We start from the raw sequence: 25079 nt of genomic DNA, 5'->3' as shown, positions 1-25079 counted from the left end.
ATGTTTCATCTGAAGGCTGATGGTGCCTCTGACTGTGCAGCACTCCCTATATAACAGAACCCTGGATTACATCACATTTGGAGCCCAGTCCTGGTATCCATTTCACGAGAAAGGATATCAAGGCAACTGGGTAAAGGTGCAAAACCAATTTACAGGGATGATATCAGAACCGAGAATTAGAATTTCTGGAGAGGTTAAATGGAGGTGGGTTCCTTCCTCTAGAATTGAGAATGGGTGACCCACTGAGATCTTTAAAATGATGAAGGTGCTCAGTAGGGTAGACACAGAGAGAGGTTGGTTCCATTTGTGCAGTACTCCACAACTATTGGTCACAGTTGTAGAATGACGACGAATAAATCCAATGGGGAATTCAGGAGAAATTTCTTTACCTAGAGAGTGGGGGGAATGTGAGACTCGCTCCCACGGGGAGTGGGGAGAATGTGGGACTCACTCCCATGGGGAGTGGGGAGAATGTGGGACTCACTCCCACGAGGAGTGGGGAGAATGTGGGACTCACTCCCACGAGGAGTGGGGAGAATGTGAGACTCGCTCCCACGGGGAGTGGGGAGAATGTGGGACTCGCTCCCACGGGGAGTGGGGAGAATGTGGGACTCGCTCCTACAGGGAGTGGGGGGAATGTGGGACTCGCTCCCACAGGGAGTGGTCAAGGTGAATTGCAGAGATGCATTGAAGGGGAGGAAGCTGGATAAACAGATGAGTGAGAAAGGAATAAAGGAGATGGTGATGGGCTGGGGGTGAAGAGGGGGCGTGGAGATGAAGGGGTGGGGGTGGAGATGAAGGGGTGGGGGTGGGGGTGGAGATGAAGAGGGGGTGGTGGAGATGAAGGGGTGGGGGTGGGGGTGGAGATGAAGAGGGGGGTGGAGATGAAGGGGTGGGGGTGGAGATGAAGAGGGGGGTGGAGATGAAGAGGGGGTGGTGGAGATGAAGAGGGGGGTGGTGGAGATGAAAGGGTGGGGGTGGAGATGAAGAGGGGGTGGAGATGAAGAGGGGAGGTGGAGATGAAGAGGGGAGGTGGAGATGAAGAGGGGGGTGGAGATGAAGAGGGGAGGTGGAGATGAAGAGGGGGGTGGAGATGAAGAGGGGGGTGGAGATGAAGAGGGGAGGTGGAGATGAAGGGGGGGGTGGAGATGAAGAGGTGGGTGGAGATGAAGAGGGAGGTGGAGATGAAGAGGGGGGGTGGTGATGAAGAGGGGGGGTGGAGATGAAGAGGGGGGGTGGAGATGAAGAGGGTGGTGGAGATGAAGAAGGGGTGGTGGAGATGAAGCGGGGTGGTGGAGATGAAGAGGGGGTGGAGATGAAGAGGGGGGTGAAGATGAAGAGGGGGGTGGAGATGAAGAGGGGGGTGGAGATTAAGAAGGTGGTGGAGATGAAGAGGGGGGTGGAGATGAAGAGGGGGGTGGAGATGAAGAGGTGGGTGGAGATGAAGAGGGGGGTGGAGATGAAGAGCATAAACACCAGCACGAAGCAGAGGGGCTGAATGCCCTGTTTCTGTGGTGCACATTCTATGCAATTCCATCTAAAAAATGAGCGTGTTAATACTTTTCCTCTACACGTGTGTCATGAGGTCTCCAACATGGGGCAGCTGTTAAGGTTACAATATTTGTCTCCATCACCCCTGGGCTTTGGAGGGGAAAGAAATCAGGCAAAGGTCTGTTGTTCCCTTGTGATCGTTACCCAGTGACCCTTGCTGGTATGTGCAGGGCGGGACTGGACTATAACCTTGATGCCTTTCACAGCCAAATTGCCCACTGGCATTGTCTGGGCTGACCCATGAAGAATCATCACTTGTCTAAGGGGGCATACCCCTGACACTCTTTAGCTATGGCGGGGTGGGTGGTTGGGGGGGAATGAGGGCAAGGGAAGTGGGAGAACACTAAATAAATAACAATCTCTACACCATCCAAGGTGAGCTCATTGTTCGAGATAAATGCGTAAAATAAAAACTTCCAAAGAAACACGAGAATTGCCGTGCGCTGCTGGTGACGTTGTGAGGGGGCAAATCGAGTGTCTTGGGCTCAGAGGGAACAAGATGGATAAAAGTGAGAAAGATGGACATTTCCGTAATAAATATTTACATGGTGCCTTTATAAACATGTAATAAAATGTCTCAAGGTGCTTCACAGGATTGTTATAAAGCTAACTCCGACACAGAGGCACAAAGAGGCATTATGCTTATAAAGAGCGTTTTACAGCCCAGGAGCAGGTCTGTGCCAGTATTTCTGCTCCACACCAGCCTCCTCCCACCCCCCCTCTTCATCTCCACCCCATCAACATATCCTTCCATCTCTTTCTCCCTCATGTGTTTATCTTGATTCCTCTTAAGTGCATCTCTGCTTTTCGCCTCGACCACTCCCTGTGGTTGCGAGTTCCACATTCTCCCCACTCTCTGGGTAAACAAGTTTCTCCTGAATTCATTATTGGGCTTATTAGCGACTGCATTATATTTATGGCACCCCCCCCACCCCCCACCCCGCAGTTCTGGCTCTCTCCCTCACAAAGTGGAGGCATTGTAAGAGAGGGAATTGAATGACAGGTACAGGAAGGAGAGACACAAATAGCGAGTGAGGTCAGCAGGGGTGACAGAGAGAGAGTGAGCGTGCAGAGGTTTAGATCAACCTTTAAGATCGCTGGAAGGAGTACAGAGGAGGTGACATCATGCAGAAAGAGTTGGCCCAAAGCAGGGCTAATGCAGACAGCGAATCTCAGGTCACCATGCAGGCTGCCAAAGAATTCAAATAACCAGGTCACTGCTGCTGGAGTTATGCACATCGCCTGTCTCTGCTCTGAGATTCTGCAGCATCGAGCGAACACCAGCACTGCAGGGCTTTTTGACAGTCACACACTGGGGAGAGCGGCAGAATTGGCCATAACCTCTCCCTCCTCTCCCTTGCAAAAATAAGTAACAAAGTTGTACTTCTTCAGCCCCTTTCAGCACCTCAGGACGTCCCAAAGGTGCTTTAGCAGCCGACGGGCTGCCTTTTGGAGCGGAGCCGCTTGCAATGTTAAGAAATGTGGCAACCAATTTGCGCACAGCAAGCTCCCACACAAACAGCAATGACCAGGTCAATCTGTTTCTATTGATGCCGGTTCAGGGATTATCATCAGCCCTGGGAGATCGGGAAAGAACCTCCTCCATCCTTAAACCAGGTCATTGTTTATTTTTAAAAATAAATTCACTTACGGGACGTGGGCCCCACTGGCTAGGCCAGCGTTTATTGCCCCACCCCTAATGGCCGGGGCGGCGGTGGGGGGGGTCAGTTGCGTCCACCTGAGGCGAGGCAGACAGGGGCCTCCTGCCCGAGATCCCCCACCACTAACCACCCCCCCTCCGGCCCTGGGCAGCTGACTCCATTTTGAGGGTCACCGCCCCCACCCCCACCCCCCCGACCCCCCCACCCCCACCCCCACCCCGACCCCCCCACCCCCACCCCCACAACTTCTTGCCAACACTGCTGGGTTTGGGCTCAGCCATCTCGGCACAGATCAGCGAATGGAGCCTGGCCCTGCCTGATCCGCACGGCTCAGCAGCACAGCAGGTGCTAGGCAGCACAAGCAGCACAAAACTACGACTTAAACAATTCTAGCTAAAGCCGTATTCCAACAAAGGCAGGGGCATCTGGCCAAGGAATGCACGCCTGGAATCGTTTTCTCCCTGAAAACTGTGGATTCCGAGCTGGATTCCGTCACCGGCCCCGTGATTCCAGACAAGTCCAGTGGAAAATACAAGCGCAGCACTAATGGAAAAGGAAGAGGCTTGCAAAATATGCGACGATGGGGCGACACAGTGAACCAGGTCTCCAGGCAAGACAGAAGCACCAGTTTGGGTTTATTTTATGCAGGAACCAAAAAAACTTAGTCTTCCACTTTAAAACAGAATTCCATTTCTTCAGTACCCCTCATGACCTCGGGATGTGTGAAGTGTTCTGTAAACAGTGAAGTGGTCAATGAGTGCTCTGTGTTGTAATCTCAGGAATGTTGCAAGGAATTTGTGCACACCTAGCCCTCATCTGATAATCTGATGTCTGTTGAGAAATAAATATTGGTCCAGGACATGGGGCAGAACTGCACCACTCTTATTGTAATGGAGATCGTGCAATCTTTGGAGTCTCATTCGGAAGGTGGCACCTGACAGTGCGGTTCTCCCTCAGTACTGACCCTCTGACAGTGCGGCACTCCCTCAGTACTGACCCTCCGACAGTGCGGCGCTCCCTCAGTACTGACCCTCCGGCAGTGCGGCGCTCCCTCAGTACTGACCCTCCGACAGTGTGGGGCTCCCTCAGTACTGACCCTCCAACAGTGCAGCACTCCCTCAGTACTGACCCTCTGACAGTCCGGCGCTCCCTCAGTACTGACCCTCCAACAGTGCGGCGCTCCCTCAGTACTGACCCTCCAACTGTGTGGCGCTCCCTCAGTACTGACCCTCCGACAGTGTGGCACTCCCTCAGTACTGACCCTCCGACAGTGTGGCGCTCCCTCAGTACTGACCCTCTGACAGTGCGGCATTCCCTCAGTACTGACCCTCTGACAGTGCGGCATTCCCTCAGTACTGACCCTCCGACAGTGCGGCACTCCCTCAGTACTGACCCTCCGAGAGTGCAGCTCTCCCTCAGTACTGACCTTCTGACAGTGCGGCGCTCCCTCAGTACTGACCCTCCGACAGTGCGGCGCTCCCTCAGTACTGAACCTCCAACAATGCGGCACTCCCTCAGCACTGACCCTCCAACAATGCGGCACTCCCTCAGTACTGAACCTCCAACAATGCGGCACTCCCTCAGCACTGACCCTGCAGCTCTCCCTCGGTACTGACCCTCCGACAGTACAATGCTACATTAGTACTGCCTTTCTGACAGTGCGGCACTGCCTCTACAGTGCACCGGGAGTGACAGCCTGGATCACGCAGCCTCTGGAGTGGGACTCCAAACCCACGACCTTTCTGTCTCAGAAGCAAGGGCGCTACCCACCGAGCAGTGGGCTGGGCCGAAGCTCGAGGAGTTCCTGCTCCCTGCCCCAGGTCGGCGGGTCAGACGGAGTTAGTGCCGGTCACCCCCCACTTCCTTACAGGCAGTGCCCGTTGATGGCGAGATGAGCGTACGATGCGGAAGGGTGCTCGTGACTGCGAGCACTCGGTCGGGGGTGTCGCTTGCACATGAATGGAGCAGTCAGCTCGAGGGACCCTGTTCCTGGTATCCCTCCAGCCGCCAGCTCAAATGGGGACATCAGGCTTAGCTGTGAGAGCCCCATAGTAAACCAGCCCACACAGCGCTGGCCGCCAGCCTTGCACAAGCACCAACTGGGCAGTGGTCGGGGTGGCAACTGGGTGGAGTCCACGATCCAAAAGCCATGAGGGGAAAGGGGGAGTATCGAAAAACTGAAGGCTTTCAAAACAGAGACATACCTTTAAATATAAATGTGATCTTGTGCCAATGGCTCCGAGCTCCCCCAACAGCTGGATGAGAGGGGGAGGGGGGCCTCACTGAATGTTTCCATACTGTAAACATGCACTCTCCCTGCTCTGCCCCGCTCAATGAAGCCAGGGTCTGTTTTTAACACAGATGGTGTTAATGAATGAGCCCCTTGTAGCAGAAGGGAGACCCAGCGTCTGCACATTACCTCGCTGACCCTTTACCTACAGGCACTGCTCTCCAGTAGGTTGTTACTGGAGGTGGGGAGCCAATGGAAAAGCTGAGGTTTGTAGTTATCAAGGCGAGGGATCCCAGTGCTGAGACATGGAGCACTCTCGGGCAGACACACTCCCTGGGCAGGTACAGCACGGGGTTAGATACAGAGTAAAGCTCCCTCTACACTGTCCCCATCAAACACTCCCAGGACAGGTACAGCATGGGGTGAGATACAGAGTAAAGCGCCCTCTACACTGTCCCCATCAAACACTCCCAGGGCAGGTACAGCACGGGGTTAGATACAGAGTAAAGCTCCCTCTACACTGTCCCCATCAAACACACCCAGGACAGGTACAGCACGGGGTTAGATACAGAGTAAAGCTCCTTCTACACCGTCTCCATCAAACACTCCCAGGACAGGTACAGCACGGGGTTAGATACAGAGTAAAGCTCCCTCTACACTGTCCCCATCAAACACTCCCAGGACAGGTACAGCACGGGGTTAGATACAGAGTAAAGCTCCCTCTACACCGTCCCCATCAAACACTCCCAGGACAGGTACAGCACGGGGTTAGATACAGAGTAAAGCTCCCTCTACACCGTCCCCATCAAACACTCCCAGGGCAGGATAGCGGAGTTGAGGTTGACCACCAGCCATGATCGCATTGAATGTCGGAGCAGGCTGGTGGGGCCTACTCCCATTGCGGCTGCCTCATAACCACAGCAACGATCGAAATTCACCTGCTAAACTATCACCGTCGTGGCTTAAGGCTTTTGCATCTCAATTACCTTGTTTCAAATTATATTTTCTTACGGCTACTAAACAAGGCTATCAAAAATAGAAATGTGGCAGGGAATTACTTCGAAGTATTCCAGCATTAATGAGGGACACAGCCTGGATTGTATTATACGCAATAAAAATTCTTGGCACAACGTACACACATACAGTAAATCTCCGTCAGATTCCTGATCATCCTGAAAAGCTACTCAAGAGATTGCAGCTCATTAATTCAATCACTGCCAGGCAGCAATGAGCATATATGGATCTTGGATAAAGTAGACAGCAAGGGGAGAAAGGAAGTGAGACAGACAATGTGGGTTTTAGAGAGCGGGAGAGGAGGAGGGAGAGAATAAGAGGAGAAAAGGGGAGAGAGAGAGAGAGAGAAAGAGGGAGAGAGAAAGGAGAGAAAAAGAGAGTAATTAAAGAAGGGGAAGAGACACAAAGCAGGTGAGACAGAGAGGAAAACAGAAAGAGCACAGACAGAAACAAAGTTAGAAAGTCAAAACACACGAGAGGGAGACAGACACAGACCAGGTGAGAAAGGTAGATATACACTGAGACAGAGCGAGTTCAAAAGCAAAGAAGCGAGTTTTCCTAATGAATTCAGTATCTTCCCACGTTATTCTAGCATGTTTCTTGCTTCTCACAGCAGTCCCACACTGCAGTCTTACCTCCTGTGCCACAGGTTGTCTCGCCTGTTCTCCTAAGGGGCTCCCCTGGAACCACTCGCTCTGCAATGCCACTGCAAGCTGCTTCTGTGCTGCCTCAGAAACCTCTGGGTTAACTAACACAGGCTCCATCCTTGGCAATTCACTGTTCAGGTCGCAGTCCCTCCACAACACTGGCCCTAACTTCCCCTCAGGCTACCCAGCTGCCGAGAGTCACACCCATACCTTGGTCATTCGAAGGCACTTCTGGTCCGGCTTTCCCAAATGCACTCTCTATATGCTACCCATCACAGCTTTCCCCTCCCTGCCCCCAAATCCCCAACCTTCCCCCTCCCGGCCCCCAAATCCCCAACCTTCCCCCTCCCGGCCCCCAAATCCCCAACCTTCCCCCTCCCGGCCCCCAAATCCCCAACCTTCCCCCTCCCGGCCCCCAAACCCCCAACCTTCCCCCTCCCTGCCCCCAAATCCCCAACCTTCCCCCTCCCTGCCCCCAAATCCCCAACCTTCCCCCTCCCGGCCCCCAAATCCCCAACCTTCCCCCTCCCGGCCCCCAAATCCCCAACCTTCCCCCTCCCGGCCCCCAAATCCCCAACCTTCCCCCTCCCGGCCCCCAAATCCCCAACCTTCCCCCTCCTTGCCCCCCAAATCCCAGTCTTCCCCTGAAGCCCCATTTCCTTAGGCCGCAGCCTTTGTTAACCCCCTCGCTCCATCCACTCTTGGCGCAGGTTGGAACTCACTCAAGGCAGCAGGTTACTGCTGCTGTCTGAGATTTTCCTGTCTCCTCTCCTTCCACTTTGCCACCTTCTAACCCTGCTCCCAGAGTCTTCCCCCTCGCCTCGGGACACGCCTCCAAGCGCCCACTCTAGTCTCTCCATTCTCCCCCTCCTACCCAGTACTCACTCTACCCCATTCCTAACCACTCAGACCTCAAGCTGCACATGAGGGGGTCTGTCTCAATAGCTGGTGCTATAGCCCAGCTCAAAATGCTTCTCCTGGAACACTCCAAATTTGGGAAGACCAAGCACATAATTGCAACTCAAGTATGCACATTATGAACGTTACCTCTAGTTTTTTTTGCTGAAATCATTTTAATGGGGGGGTCACTAGCTGTGAGCAGTGCCATCATGTGGTACATTGTCGTATGACAATTAATGCTTTAGTGTGCCGGAAATGGGAAGAATTTGCCTTGTACAGCATTTCATACCTTTTTTTTTTAAACGGAGGCACTGTTGTAATGTAGGGAACGTGGCACCACTTAGTCCACAGCAAGCTCTTACAACAGCACTGTGATAAATGATCAGGCAGAAATCTGGTTGAGGGGAAGTCTTCCAGTAGCGATTGTCGTGTTATTATAATGATAATTATACCTTGGGCTGATTTACCGTACAAGGCAAGGCACCAATCGCTCGTAAGAGATTGGGTAAATGTGCTGAGAGTTCATTTACTGAGACTAGGCACACGAGAACAGTTATGCATAGGCTTAAAGCTTGAAGACATCAGAGCTGTGTGCGTGTGCTCTACCCCAAGCAAAAGTGAAACTAAGACTGAATCACATGATACATTTCCCATCTAGTGATGTCATGCTGAAATCTCTTAAAGGCGTATTACATCCCTCTTTCTTTTTAAAGAAACTTTCCCCCTTTTCAAGGAGGTGTTACGCGTTACAATACGTGTTCATGCTTAGTTACCATTACCTAAGGGTATAGAATGGGCGAATCTATGAGTCTGCAAAGTGTGAAGGTAATCTGCTGATGCACCCAGATCTTGCGATGGTGACCTTTGTGTGGAGGCTTTCTTTAATTGCTCACAGTGGTAATTTATTGGTAAGCCATTTCAGGATAAGTGCAAGCAGTGGAATATCGATCACACTACTTCTTCTCCTCATTACCCTAGATCTAACGGCCTAACTGAATGAATCTGAGAGGTTGTCAGTCTTGGGGATGGTGTTCCTGGTTGCATTTGGGATTTTGTCCTCAACGCAATAGGACTGTATGGTGGCTGAGCAGCTGAAATGGATCCCATTTGTTTGCGGGTTACACCTTTGTGTGCAATGACCTTGGTTCCGAATATATTCTTGTCACCTCGGCTGGTTGCCACATACCTTCTGTGGGGGTCCTGGATGGGAACTTGTCCCAATTGTTAACTTGGCAATTCTGTACCTGCATTTTTATCATTCACGTGGGTCATCTTCTCTTGCAGTTTTAAAAGTTGCTCGATAGTTTCTGAGACAGTAGAATGGGTAAGAGTGGGTAAATTGGTATGCACTGGTCTGCCAAGCATGAACTTTGTCGGTGATGGAATAGTTGCACTTAAAGGTGTCACTCTCAGATGTAACATTGCAACGTGTAGGTCTTGCTTGGTCTGTCTACATTTGAGAATTAGGGATTTCACCGTGCGAATCATTAATTCAACTAAGCCATTAGATCTAGGGTAATGAGGAGAAGAAGTAGTGTGATCAATATTCCACTTCTCATAGATAAACTGAAATGGCTGACCAATAAATTGCGGTTTGTCTCTAGGCAGGCCAAATAAACTGAAAACAGCACTTGAGTGTGTGCGACAGTTGTGCTTAACGTATTGTGCAATTGTCGAAGGATGGGGTACTTGATTAAGTAGTCCACGATAACTATGAAGTCAGTGCCATGGACATGAAAGAGGTCGGAAGCGATTTTGGACCAAGGGTGGGTAGGAACAACATTTGGAATCAATGGTGTTTAGTGCTGACGTGACAAATGCTTTTGACATATCTCACACCTCTTGACAACAACTTCAATGTCATTGTTCATACCCAGCCTCAGCCAATAACTGTCTCTCTTGCAAGTCTTCTTGTCTGATCTATGCCGGTGCGAGAGTGACGGAGTTGTTGAAGAATATCAGGTTGCGAAGATTCCGATATGACGATAAAAATGACTTCCCGGGAGATGCCTAACTTGTCCCAATTAGGTCAAAATGGTCTCACGTGATTGTGGACATGCTGAAATGAATCAGGCCATTCCTCGATGGTGGTTTTTCCACAGTTTCTGAAGTGTAAAATCTTCCATTTCTTCTTGCAGCTGCTAGCATTTGCGTTGTGCAAAACGTATCAGATCAAATTGGAGAACGTCTTCAAGTTCAATGTCAATTAAGTCAACTTGCAGATTGAAGCATAGGTCTTCTGTTTTCACTAGGTTAGGCAACCTAAGTGTATCCAGTGTGATCACCAAGGTACCTGGCTTGTACCTAATCTCACAGTCGTAACCTTGAATCTTTATCAAGAGATGTTGTAATCTTGGTGGTGCACTGGTCAATAGTTTTCGCCAAATCATCTCCAGTGGCTTGTGGTCGGTCTCCATCACCAATCTTTTGCCAAAGAGTTAGGTTTGAAAACACATGATTCAAACACCAAAGTTAATGTTTCCCACACGATGTTGGAGTAGTTGGATTGCATTATGGACAGAGATTTTGAAGCAAATGCAATCAGTTTTCCCTTCTGTAGTCTGCATGCTCCCAGGCCTATAAGGCATCTATCTCCAGGGTAGTCGTCTCCCTAAGATCGTAAAATTGCAATGTCAATGCTTATGATAATGACTGTTTCAGTGCATCAAAGAGGTATTGGTAGTCTGTGTACGAACAGGAAAGGGACGTCCTTTCTCAACAATTCCCTTAGCCATGAGGATCTTTGAGCGAGATTGAGAATGTCTGGAGACTAGAAATTAAAGAGACCTAGACACTTTTGAAGACTCTCCTTATCTTGAAGGGTTGTCCTCCGTTTTGGGACATATGCTAGCACTGGAATAAACAGAACCGAAGAAACTGATCTGCTGCACGTTGATGGCACATTTCAGACTGTTGAACACCAATCCTTCAGTACATGAAGCTTGCAACAGTAAATTCAGATCGTGGGCACGTTCTTGCTTTGTTCTTCCCACAACAGCTATGTCACCTGCGATACAGATGCATTCTGGCACAGTGCAACAGTGCATGTAACGTGGTCCATGTGAGCTTGAAAGAGATCCTGTCTAATGGCTAATCTGAAATGAAGTCATTGAAAACAGTATCGTCCAAATGGGGTACGAAATGTAGTAAGCTCTTGGGATTTCTCTGCCAGATGTACTGACCAGGAACCATGCTTGGCATCAAGAATTCGAGAATTTTGCACCCAGAAATCTTGGACGTAACTCTTATGTGGGTATTTTGTAAGGACAATGGTTCAAAGCTGTGTTTAAACCTAGTGGATCGAAGAATTCTCTCAATTATCCATCCGTCCTTTGTGACACTTGATTGAGATGCACCAATCTGTGTGCTATTGTACTCTCCTAATGATTGTCTTTCTATATTTTGCTTATTTCAGTCTTCAATTTGTCTTGTGTGTGGATGCTGCATTTGCGCGGTGGATCAATTGACGGACTTGCATTCTCCTGCAAGTCAATGCTGCAGCTCCCTTGAAACTGCCAATTTTGTCAAAACATGCTGGATATTTTAATGTTAGGTCGTGAACTGAGGTGATAGCAGCAGTTTCTGACTTTGATCTGCCTCGTGATGTCTGACTGATTCCATCAATTGTGATTAGTGAGAGATCACAACGTGCCAGTAAACCTGCAATTGCTGGGCCTTTAGTTTCCAAGGTGTGAAACCCAGGAGGGTTGATTGTACTTGCACTCCTAGGGCAATGAATCCTGCACATAGAATTCATGAACTGTTTTACGATGAAAGTTTCACAGAAGGTGGTTTCGCCATAGCCTTCCACGTAGGTGGATACATCTTTTTAGAATTCGCAGGGGTAGCACATTGGCACTTGCCCCCCCATTTCAATCTTGGCCAGTAATGAATGGTTACCAGCTTTCAGATAATTTGAATCTTGGACAACACTTTGGGTGGTGATGGCCTCGATGCTTTCCACGAGATTAACGGCGTGGAGCATGTGTTCACTGCCACTCTGTCCCGGCATGTACATCATCGTCATTTCTGGTCTGCGATCTCCCCATGTATGTTTCTGACAGGATACCAGATGGCTATTCTTACTGCTTGAAGGCACCGGTTGTGCACGGTCTGTTTGGACCAGTGCCCGGCTCTTTGTAGCTGCATCAGCCTTTGCTCTAGTGCATTGCTACTGCCAATGGCCCTTTCTGCCACACGCCTTACAGAATTGGTGGAAAGATGGGGGCATTTCCTTGGTGCATGCAGAAGGCCACACCTTCCACATGTCTTGCTAGGTTTGGGTGTTCTAGTGAGTGCGTCAACAACTGGGGTTGCACTTAGGGCCTGTAAGTTTTGTTGACCTGCAAGGGTTGCTTCGTGCTTACGTCCGTCCTTGAGTAGCTCTTCAATGCCATCCATTTCGGGCCCTTTTATAGCAAGTCTGTCTGGAATGCTTCCATGGGAATGGATGCTCAAAAAATCACAGCGCGTACCCTTTTCTCTGCACCTGCTGGTGGAGTGGTCTATGGATCTGTATGTAAGCCGCTGTCCAAATGGCGCGAACTCTAGTCGACGATTGCAGAAGTTTAACCTGATTCTGCATCGGTCTTCCAACGTAGTCCGTATCATTTGGAGGCTCCTTTAGCTCTTATTCCTGACGTGTTCAGCCGAGGCGAATTTTTATGGTTTGCCTGTCCGGTTCAGACACGCCTGGATCAAGAAACCATGGCTTTGTACGCTGTTTAAACATTTTCTAGTTGGATAGCAGGTCAAGGGGCATCCCAATTCAAACCGGTTGGGGAGGGTGGGGGGGGGTTTGTGAACATTCCGACAATATCCCTTTGACCTTCCTTCTTCTCTAGTGCCTGGAAAGTGTAGCCACACCCGCGCGCCTTTCTGAAGCTCTGCCCATGAAGACGAGTTGCACCACAGGGTAATGGCGTTTTTGTTTTTCATTCAATTTATTGTCTTGCAACCTCCGACGCCGCCCGGTATAATTGCAACCTCTTCTGGCCTGATTTTTACGTCAGCTTTTTTGGGTCGTTTCTTTTCCCCACCACACCCCCCCACCACCGCTCGTTCGACTCTTCCCTTGCTGGCTATCGGTCTGGCCCACACCCTGGTCGCTCGCCTTCCCCGACGGGAGCGAACCCCGGCTGCTGGTCCTCTCAAGGCGCCATCCCCACTCACTGGGCTGATGGCGGGCCGCGCGCTGCAGTCTCGGCGCGGTGGGTGGGGGGGAGATCCGTCGGCTGGCCGGCCTTTCTGTCGGGAGCGCTAGCTCTGCGCTGTGTCTCCGAAGCCTTTACTGCGCAGTCGCTGCCCACCGCGTTTCCAGCACTCTCCGACTTCGCTCCGGTCTAACCAAAACGCCGAGGGTCTCCTCGCGCCAAGCCGTACGATCACCATGTCGTACCTGTACTCAACCTTTCTGCCACCTGTCTCACCACGTGGTGTTTATAATAATGATATAATACCTTGGGCTGATTTACTGTGCAAGACACAAGGCACCAATCGCTCATAAGGGGGTTGGGTAAACACGCTGTGGATTCGTTTATTAAGACTAGGCATGTGAGAACAGGTACCTGTAGGTATCAAGCTAGAAGACATCAGGGTGTGCTCTGCTCAAGGGAAACGAAGACTGGATCACATGACACACTTCCCTTCTAGTGATACCATGTTGAAATCCCATATTACAAGTGACTATGGGGTCTTTTACGACCACTTCAAGAGGCAGAGGGGGAACAAAGTTTAACGTTTCATCCAAATAACAGCACCTCCGACGCCTGGGAGTGCCAGCTGAGGGTGGGCCTTGAACACTCAAACCTTTGACTGGAAACGAGAGGATATAGCTGAAGGGAAAATCATATTCCCGATCGCTAAGCGGTGAGTCCAACCCCTTCTAGAAGGGGGAGGTTGAGGGGGCTTGTGGTTGGGGGTGGGGCTTGAGGTCAGGTTTGGTCGGCCTGGGTCAGATGGAGAGAGTTTGAGTGAGAGAGTGTGAGCTGGAGTGAAAGAGTGGACTTGCACTGTCAGCCTGCTGACACTCATCAACATAGCTGCGGTGAAGTGTGAATGCTGGGCTGAGGGTGGTGGAGGATGCCTATGTTCATGAAATTCTGAACTCAGCAATATCTGGCACTATCGGGTGGTGAGGGGCTTGTCGGAGGGAAAAAAAAAGGTGCATATTTAATCATTTAAATGGTCGAATCCTTTTTCACATTTATTGGAGATAATGTACAACTATTACATCAGTCTGCTCCAAAGCGCTCTGACAGGGTTTCACAGACCTTCTCGCTTGTTTTTCCACTGTTAACACAGCGCTGTAAACCCCATGCTGCCAGTGGATCGTTAATCCAATTTTAATTACTCCAGCCCCTCCGCACCCGGCTCCGTAGGAGGTTTTGGGTTGAGCCCAGAATGGTTTGTGATTGCGTGTCTGTGGCTGCTCCGTCACAATCAGAGTCATGGTAGAGACACGCACGCAGACAGACAGACAGACACAGACAGACACACAGACAGACAGACACAGACAGACAGACACACGCACACAGACAGACACACGCACACAGACAGACACACGCACACAGACACACAGACAGACACACGCACACAGACAGACACACGCACACAGACAGACACACGCACACACAGACAGACAGACAGACAGACACACACAGACAGACACACACACAGACAGACACACAGACACACACACACAGAAAGACACAGACAGACAGACAGACACACACACAGACAGACACACACACAGACAGACAGACAGACAGACACACACACACATAGACAGACAGACACACACACACATAGACAGACAGACACACACATAGACAGACAGACACACACACAGACACGCACGCAGACAGACACGCACGCAGACACACACACACACGCAGACACACACACACACGCAGACACACACACACACGCAGACACACACACACACGCAGACACACACACACACACGCACACGCAGACACACACACACGCAGACACACACACACGCAGACACACACACACACGCAGACACACACACACACACGCAGACACACACACACACGCAGACACACACACACACGCAGACACACACACGCAGACACACACACGCAGACACACACACACACACGCAGACACACACACACGCAGACACACACACACACGCAGACACACACGCAGACACACACACACACGCAGACACACACACACGCAGACACACACACACACACGCAGACACACACACACACACGCAGACACACACACACGCAGACACACACACGCAGACACACACACGCAGACACACACACGCAGACACACACACACACACGCAGACACACACACACGCAGACACACACACACGCAGACACACACACACGCAGACACACACACGCAGACACACACACGCAGACACACACACCCAGACAGACACACACCCAGACAGACACACACCCAGACAGACACACACCCAGACAGACACACACCCAGACAGACACACACCCAGACAGACACACACCCAGACAGACACACACCCAGACACATACACACAGCTCTCTTCTCTTTCACTCCTCTCTGATGGGCTACCTACCTGACCTGACACTGAACGGTTAGGCTGACGAGCAGACACATAAACCAAGGGCTTACCCTCAGAGAACCAAGGGTTGAATTGTGATGAATTTAAAAATATGCAGCTTATGAAGACAAAAAAAACATTGGTCTCACCAACTCTGTCAAAGGCAGTGACTCATGAGTCACAGAAGCACAGACAGTCTCCCAGACTCACCACACCCTCCCTCTGTCTGCTCGGAGCCAGGCTGCTCAATGTGTATCTTGTCAGAGCACCCAAGGGAGTGTTGCTTTGTACCAGCTGATACTGGGACACAAAACTCGAATGTGGGGGGGACTGAAGGTGAACTGGGCCTCCCAGAACTCAGCGTCTCTGATGCTACTTGAAGGATGGCTCGGGTTGATACAGAAGGTACATGGTGTCTGTGGAGCCATATCCCAAAAAAAGGGTCATGGGGAGTTGTGGGGGGAGCTTTGGGGCACTGAGACACATTTATATGGGGAGAGTCTCTCCTTACCCATGCCTCTGGCATGTTTGACTCCTGGAGGAGCACATGGAAGTGGGGACAGCAGCTGGCAAACACCTGACTCCGAAGTGCTCCGTCTTTTGCTCCTGACCAAACTCTCACGGCTCAGAATCCCAATCCTTCCGGGTTCTTCACAAAGTGTGTTCCTCCTCAGTCCCTCGCCCGCGCAAAAGCCTGAAACGAAGAGAGTTCAGAATCGCGGGCGCAGTCCTTCACCTCCACGCTGCTTTGTCGCTGGCTGGTGGGAAGCAGTCCGGGAGGTGGACTCAGGACGATCGGAAAGTGGCTGTGTTAGTTCAACGGCTCACACTGCGCATCCACCACCGCCCCCACCACCCCAACCCCCTCAGGTTAAAATTCATCCTCTGCATTTCTGCAACGAGATTCCTTCAGCTGGGTCAGTCTCTGGATGGTGCCCCTCAGATCCCTCATCCCGTGCTGTTTGCTGCTCCTTGTCCGCACGCTGACAGTGCCGCTGGATTTCTCCTTCTCCCCGACAACTGTGCCCAATAAAGAGAGGGAAATTACAGGATAAGAGTCACCGTATAAACGAGGATCAGCCACAGAGCATCAATGGGCCTGCTATCTTCCCATTCACTCCCATTGGACATAACCCAATAGACCAAGACCCAACGCTGGGAGTGTTTGATGGGGACGGTGTAGAGGGAGTTTTACTCTGTATCTAACCCCGTGCTGTACCTGTCCTGGGAGTGTTTGATGGGGACAGTGTGGAACGAGCTTTACTCTGTATCTAACCCCGTGCTGTACCAGTCCTGGGAGTGTTTGATGGGGACAGTGTAGAGGGAGCTTTACTCTGTATCTAACCCCGTGCTGTACCTGTCCTGGGAGTGTTTGATGGGGACAGTGTAGAGGGAGCTTTACTCTGTATCTAACTCCGTGCTGTACCTGTCCTGGGAGTGATTGATGGGGATAGTGTAGAGGGAGCTTTACTCTGTATCTAACCCCGTGCTGTACCTGTCCTGGGAGTGTTTGATGGGGATAGTGTAGAGGGAGCTTTACTCTGTATCTAACCCTGTGCTGTACCTGTCCTGGGAGTGTTTGATGGGGATAGTGTAGAGGGAGCTTTACTCTGTATCTAACCCCGTGCTGTACCTGTCCTGGGAGTGTTTGATGGCGATGGTGTAGAGGGAGCTTAACTCTGTATCTAACCCCCGTGCTGTCCCTGTCCTGGGAGTGTTTGATGGGGACAGTGTAGTGGGAGCTTTACTCTGTATCTAACCCCGTGCTGTACCTGTCCTGGGAGTGTTTGATGGGGACAGTGTAGAGGGAGCTTTACTCTGTATCTAACCCCGTGCTGTACCTGTCCTGGGAGTGTTTGATGGGGACAGTGTAGTGGGAGCTTTACTCTGTATCTAACCCCGTGCTGTACCTGTCCTGGGAGTGTTTGATGGGGACAGTGTAGTGGGAGCTTTACTCTGTATCTAACCCCGTGCTGTACCTGTCCTGGGCGTGTTTGATGGGGACAGTGTAGAGGGAGCTTTACTCTGTATCTAACCCCGTGCTGTACCTGTCCTGGGAGTGTTTGATGGGGACAGTGTAGAGGGAGCTTTACTCTGTATCTAACCCCGTGCTGTACCTGTCCTGGGAGTGTTTGATGGGGACAGTGCAGAGGGAGCTTTACTCTGTATCTAACCCCGTGCTGTACCTGTCCTGGGAGTGTTTGATGGGGACAGTGTAGAGGGAGCTTTACTCTGTATCTAACCCCGTGCTGTACCTGTCCTGGGAGTGTTTGATGGGATGGTGGTGCCTGAAACAGTAAGTGTTGCATTTCTATCAATCACATTCCTCAAGCCCTGATGAGGACTAACAAGGGAGGAGTGATTTGTTGTGTGGTACATTACCGAGGATGAAGTTGAACTGTGCTAACTGTGCATTGCGGATTTTCCTGTTCAACGTGGATCCTGAGTCGAGGCAGATATCGGCCATGAACCCAGCGTCCAGGAGCTCCTGATGCACCTGTGATGGATGCAAGCAACAAGCAGGTATTATTTTAAATCTTTCTTGCTTCCAATCCCTACTCGCCATCTATGTCTCCTGAAGATGGTGACTCATCGGGTGGGGGTGGGAGCAGTGGGAGCCCTGCCTGTTAATCCCCGAGTTGCCTTTCCTCCTAACTGAGCCTGCAGCCACAGAAACCATTGAAACCACAGCAAAGATACGGCACAGAAAGAGGCCATTCAGCCCATTGTGTCTGCGCCAACCGAAACTAGCCACCCATTCTAATCCATCCTTCCAGCCCCTGGTCTGTAGCCTTACAGGTTCAGAAGCAGGTCCAGGTACCTTTTAAATGAGTTGAGGGTCTCTGCCTCCACCAGCGATTCAGGCAGTGAATCCCAGACTCCCACCACCCTCTGGTTGAAAATGTTTTTCCTCATGTCCCCTCTAATCTTTCTACCCATCACCTTCAATCTGTGCCCCCTGGTAACTGACCCTTCAGCTTGGGGAAAACAGGTCTTTACCGTCTACCCTATCTCGGCCCCTCAATTTTGTTCACCTCAATTAGGTCACCCCTCAGCCTCCGCTGATCCAAGGAAAACTAACCCACAGCCTATCCAATCTCTCCCTCATAGCTGCAGTTTTCAAGCCCTGGCAACATTCTTGTAAATCTCCTCTGCACTCTCTCTCTCCAGAGCAATGATGTCCTTCCTGTAACGTGGGTGCCCAGAAACTGTACACAAAATTCCAGCTGTGGCCTAACCAGCATTTTACATAGTTCCAGCATCACATCCCTGCTTTTGTATTCTGTACCTCGGTCCAATAAGGGAAAGCATTCCATTTGCTTATCCACCTATCCTACCACCTTCAGGGAACCTGTGGACATGCACTCCAAGGTCTCTCACTTCCTCAACCCCTCCCATTTATATTGTATTCCCTTGCTTTGCTTGCCCTCCCCAAATACCTTACCTCACACTTCTCCAAATTTAGAACTTATACTCCTGTGCTGTCTTTGTCCTGTTCCACAGTGATGCTAAATCTAACTGTATTATGGCCACTGTCTCCAGAATGGCCCTCTAACGCTACTTCACTGACTTGCCCAGTTTCACTTCTTAAGGCTAAAACTAGAATTGAGCTCCCCACTAGTTGGGCTGGTTACGTGCGGTCTGAACGCAGTCCGAGGATTCTGTGCCCTCTGTGCCTTTCCCAGTTGATATTAGGGTAGCTGAAGTCCCCAGTGATTACTGCCCTGTTGTTTCTGCACTAAGAAATTTGCCCTTCATATTTGCTCTTCTACCTCCCTCTCAATATTTGGGAGCTTATAGTGAGCTCCTAGCAGTGTGTGATTTCCCAGCTCAACTCACAGGGCCTCATTTGATGCTTCAGTTCGTATATCATCCCTCCTCACAGCTGTAATTGATTCTTTAACCAATCGTGCTACACCCCCCACCTTTATTTACCCTCTCTCTATCCTGCCTGAAAACTCTATATCCAGGGATGTTGAGCAGCTATTTTTGCTCCTCTTTAAGCCAAGTTTCCGTTATAGCAATGATATCATGCTACCTTGTGCCCTCAGCTCATCAGCTTTATTTGCTATACTCCTTGCATTTATATATATATATATATATATATATAGCTTTTAACACAGCCAAATTCCTGTGCTGTACAATTTTTAACTTTTGCTTTAGTCACTCGCTAATTTTCTGTCTCCTGTTCCCTGCTTTTGAATTTGCCCTGTCTGAAACTCTCCTCAGGTTCCCATCCCCCTGCCAATCCAGCGTAAACTCTCCCCAACAGCACGAGTAAACCTCCCCTCGAGGATATTTGTCCCGGTCCTGTTCAGCTGTAGACCGTCTTGGCTTGGACAGATCCCCCACCTTCCCCAGAACCGGTCCCCAATACCTCAGGAATCTGATGCCCTCCCTCCCACACCAGCTTTCCACCCAAGGGTTCGATCGCTCAATTCTCCTATTTCTATGCTCGCCAGCACGTGGGGCGGGGGCTAATTCTGAGAGGACTGATTTCGGGGTCCTGCTTTTCAATCTCCTTCCCGGCTCGCTAAAATTTGCTTTCAGAACCTTACCTAAGTCACTGGTACTAACGTAACCAGGACCGCTGGCTGCTCACCCACCCCCACTAGAATGTCCAGCAGCCACTCCGTGACATAACATCCTGTAGTCACAACTACAGCCACCGAAACGCTCATCTGTTTCCTTAATGAATGAATCCCCTATCACTACTGCTCTTCCTTCCTTCTTCCTTCCCTCGTGTGAAGGATGGAATTCAGTGAGACTGGTTGGCTCACAGTGTGACAAGCGTCTGGGGAAGTTGAGGAGAGATCCATAGCATCTGTTTAATGTGATATCTGTCACTTGATTTCAGAGTGTGGTGTGTCTGACCACAGGGTGCCATAGGTTTATATGGACTGTGCAATTACTGCAAACATTAGCGTATATTTTGTAACTTGTGCTATCCTTACAAACCTGTATATATCTGTAAAGGTACATTGTGGGTGAAGGAGTATTGTAATATAGTTCATCGTTTTTTGTTGAATAAATGTTTTATTCTTTTGTTAAAAGTTTATCAGCTGACTCCTGTGACTCTGTTCAGTAGCTACTCTCCACGTACCTATACAAACAAAAATAGAAGTTAGGATCCATCAAGCTGGGTTCCACTCTGGGATCAGACTCGTCCAGGGGTAACCTCAGCTTGGATCATAACAACTTTACTTCCCTCTTGTTTGTGTTTCTTACTTAAATCTAAGTAGCTACTTCCTTAAAAATAATACGATTTTCTAATTTTCAGCTATTTAAAGACAGTAGTTTCTCGCCAACCAATGAACCTACCGTTTTCCTGCGATGTCACCGATTTCTTTTTAAACTCAGCCAGCTCTCGAGGAGGTCAGGTCTGGTTCTCTCTGCTCCCCGATAGATGAGTTTTAAAGATAAACGAGCAAACCATTCAGCAACAAACCACACTTTGATTTCTGACATCTGCTCAGGGGGACACAAACTGCACAGCTCTTCTAACTGATGCTGACTGTCTCTGGGTCTCCCTCTCCGTCGCTCTAACTGATGCTGACTGTCTCTGGGTCTCCCTCTCCGTCGCTCTAACTGACGCTGACTGTCTCTGGGTCTCCCTCTCCGTCGCTCTAACTGATGCTGACTGTCTCTGGGTCTCCCTCTCCGTCGCTCTAACTGATGCTGACTGTCTCTGGGTCTCCCTCTCCGTCGCTCTAACTGATGCTGACTGTCTCTGGGTCTCCCTCTCCGTCGCTCTAACTGATGCTGACTGTCTCTGGGTCTCCATCTCCGTCGCTCTAACTGATGCTGACTGTCTCTCGGTCTCCCTCTCCGTCGCTCTAACTGACGCTGACTGTCTCTGGGTCTCCCTCTCCGTTGCTCTAACTGATGCTGACTGTCTCTCGGTCTCCCTCTCCGTCGCTCTAACTGATGCTGACTGTCTCTGGGTCTCCCTCTCCGTCGCTCTAACTGATGCTGACTGTCTCTGGGTCTCCCTCTCCGTCGCTCTAACTGATGCTGACTGTCTCTGGGTCTCCCTCTCCGTCGCTCTAACTGATGCTGACTGTCTCTGGGTCTCCCTCTCCGTCGCTCTAACTGACGCTGACTGTCTCTGGGTCTCCCTCTCCATCACTCTGATGCTGACTGTCTCTGGGTCTCCCTCTCCGTCGCTCTAACTGACGCTGACTGTCTCTGGGTCTCCCTCTCCGTCGCTCTAACTGATGCTGTCTCTGGGTCTCCCTCTCCATCGCTCTGATGCTGACTGTCTCTGGGTCTCCCTCTCCGTCGCTCTGATGCTGACCGTCTCTGGGTCTCCCTCTCCGTCGCTCTAACTGATGCTGACTGTCTCTCCCTCTCCGTCGCTCTAACTGACGCTAACAGTCTCTGGGTCTCCCTCTCCGTCGCTCTAACTGATGCTGACTGTCTCTCCCTCTCCGTCGCTCTAACTGATGCTGACTGTCTCTGGGTCTCCCTCTCCGTCGCTCTAACTGATGCTGACTGTCTCTGGGTCTCCCTCTCCGTCGCTCTAACTGATGCTGACTGTCTCTGGGTCTCCCTCTCCACCTCACCCACCTGTATTTCAGTGGATATTCCACCAAGGGGTGGGGGCGGTATCGGAGAGGGGTCCAACCAGCTCTGTTCCTTCCTTGTCTCCTTCCACAGAATCCACAGTATGGACAAAGTCCATTCAGCCCCTCTGCTCTGTGCTGGTGTTTCTGCTCCACGTGAGCCTCCTCCTACCCTGTCATCATTTCACCCCATCGATATCTCCTTCTATTCCTTTCTCCTTCACGTGTTTATCCAGCTTCCCCTTCAAACGCATCAAATTGCCTCCTGGGTTTACTGTCAACGTTCTTATACTTAGGGCCCCCACCTTTGGTCCGACACATATCTTCCCTTCCTCTACCCTTACCAAACCCATCAACTATGTTAGAGGTCGCCCCACAGTTTCTCTTTCCTGGAGAAAAGAGCCATTGTCTGTTTAAGTCTTGCCCGACTGCTATAACCTCCCAGTTCTGGTATCATTCTTGTAAATCTTGTTTTAAAATTTTTTTTGCAACCTCTTCAGTAACTTTCTGCAACTTGGAGGCCAGAACCGCGTACAGTGCTCCAAGCGCGGTTTAACCCAACATCTGTTAACACTTGGCTTCACAACCTTACCTGTCGAGCATAATCTTCTGTGCTGTCTCCGAGGGGAATTACCATGAGCTGAGAGGGCGAGAGCCAGAAGGGCCTGGAAAGAGAGACAGAGAGACATAGAGAAAGGCCTGGCCTGTTCCCCAGTGGGGATCTCCATTAAAATGTCAACTTAATACCCCTCATGGCAACAGCCTGAGAGGAACGATACTGCCTGTACTCAATCCGAGAGAGAGGGAGAGAGATCTTCAGGCTTCTTACCTTCGGCTCGATTTGAACAGGGGCTTGATTCAAGGTTTAAATGCTCGTGTTAAAAACTACATCTAGGCTCATTTACCATTTCCCAGCACAGCTCTCCGCCAGGACGGCGATCATCCGCTCCACCGATCCCAGGATGGCGCGGTGAATCATCACCGGTCTCGCCGTGTCACTGCCGTCTTTGCTGCAAGAGAATCGGAGGAGGTCAGGGTCGCCCGGTTCAAAGCACCCACACTCCGGATGGGGTCCGGTGCCCACGGAAGCCCGACCGAACGCCAATCCCGGGTGATCCCCCCCCGAATGCCACCATCGCCAGCCCAATTAAATTAAAAAAAAAACAAAGTCTTGTAATGACACAGTGCCTTTCTCAACCACAAGACACCCCCCGTCCCCAGAGAGGTTTAAACCCAATGAAATACTTTTTTTTTTGAAGTGTGGTCACTGTTATAATGTCGGAAACGCGACGGTGAATTCATGCAAAGCAAGATCCCACAAACAGGAATGTGATAACGACCAGATACTCTGCTTTAGTGATGCTGGCTGAGGGATTAATATTGCCCCCAGGGCACTGGGGGGAACTCTCCCCGCCACAATGCAAGATCAGGTCCGAGGCTGGGAATTCTGCGGCAAGTAATTCACCTCCTGTCACCCCAAAGCCTGTCCACCATCTACGAGGCACAAGGCAGGAGTGTGATGGAAAACTCTCCACTTGCCTGGACGAGTGCAGCTCCAACGACACTCAAGCTCGACACCGTCCAGGACAAAGCAGCCCCACTTGACCAGTACCCCATCCACCACCTTCAACATTCGCTCCCCCCACTACTGACGCACAGTCGCAGCAGTGTACACACCATCTACAAGATGCACTGCAGGAATTCACCAAGGCGCCTTTGACAGCACCTTCCAAACCCACGACCTCTACCACCTAGAAGGACAATGGCAGCAGACACATGGGGAACACCACCACCTGGAAGTTCCCCTCCGAGCCACTCACCATCCTGACTTGGAAATATATCGGCCGTTCCTTCACTGTCGCTGGGTCAAAATCCTGGAACTCCCTCCCTAACAGCACAGTGGGTGTACCTACACCACAGGGACTGCAGCGGTTCAAGAAGGCAGCTCACCCACCACCTTCTCAAGGGGCAACTAGGGATGGGTAATAAAAATGCTGGCCTAGGTAATGACGCCAATATCCCGTTAAAGAATAAAAAAAAGTTCTTTGATATAGTGACTGAGGCCTCGCTTGATCATCCTGTTCAAAACACGGTCCCTCTCCTCTGACAGCTCAGCACTGCCCCAGTACTTGTACTGGGAATGTCGGCTTGAATTTTGTGATTAAGTCTCTGGAGCAGGATTTGAGCCCACTGGCTCCGAGACGATGGCACTACCCACTGAGATGCAGCTGATGCCTGGCTAGGAACTGGTATAGCTGGTCATCTATGCATGTACTTTCCAGTTCTGGTCACAACCAGCAGCAGGAACCATGGCTGGCTTATCTACCCCTGTGCCCTGGGACACTGAGTTCCAAATTAGTGACTGGGTTGAGATCAGCCAACTGTGCAAAGGCTAGGCTCAGGATTGGGCCCATTAGGTACTGTCAATCTCTATCCAGGCTACACACCCCACCTACCAGAAAGTGCAAGCGCGGGGAAATTGAGGGGGGGGGGTGTTAATAGGATCCAAGCCAGTTGGTGAAGCCAAAGCCAAGACACAGAGCTTTTCTTTATTGAAAGAGTTAATCAACTTGTTCAGTCTCCCAGCTCTCCTTCCACTCACTCCCCCAGTGCCCCAGCTATCCCCTATTTATACCTGCTCAAGGACAATTAATATCCATCATCTGTTTCTCTTATCCCAAACAATGTAACTGACATTAACAAACCTCAACAATGTAATTGACAAGAGATTAACAGGGTGGCTATTCGGTTCTGGGAATTTGAGATCCTTGTCAACATGAGAGCTAAGTGGTGGGAGGAGTGTATGCAGAGGCTGAAGCGTAAAAGATGAAAGATGAGACAGAGGTTAACAATTGAAGGTGCAGTACTGAATCTTAAATGGCAAATGGACTCTGACGCTTCTGCTTATACATCTTTTTCAAAGACCAACAATTTAGAGGCACT

General features: G+C 50.5%; 1 protein-coding gene across 2 annotated transcripts in view; it reads right to left on the bottom strand.

Annotated features, from left to right (window-relative positions):
- Positions 1-14768: 14768 nt before the first annotated feature.
- The window catches only part of LOC144672278 (threonine--tRNA ligase 1, cytoplasmic-like), a 38475-nt gene continuing 28164 nt past the window's right edge, over positions 14769-25079 (bottom strand). Inside the window, exons 16-19 of one of the 2 annotated variants that reach the window (XM_078534121.1) lie at positions 23042-23146; positions 22729-22801; positions 17953-18067; positions 14769-16590 (exon numbers count right to left, since the gene is read on the bottom strand). In XM_078534121.1, the coding sequence (XP_078390247.1) occupies positions 16442-16590; positions 17953-18067; positions 22729-22801; positions 23042-23146 (442 nt within the window). In that variant the 3' untranslated portion in view covers positions 14769-16441. The remainder of the gene's footprint in view (positions 16591-17952; positions 18068-22728; positions 22802-23041; positions 23147-25079) is intronic. The other variant, XM_078534122.1, reaches the window with a different exon arrangement.

This window comes from Cetorhinus maximus, chromosome 36, assembly GCF_964194155.1.
Source record: "Cetorhinus maximus chromosome 36, sCetMax3.hap1.1, whole genome shotgun sequence".
In the NCBI taxonomy this organism is placed as follows: Eukaryota; Metazoa; Chordata; class Chondrichthyes; order Lamniformes; family Cetorhinidae; genus Cetorhinus; species Cetorhinus maximus.
The sequence above is the reverse complement of the archived record's forward strand: the minus strand, read 5'-3'. Positions and strand labels throughout refer to the sequence as shown.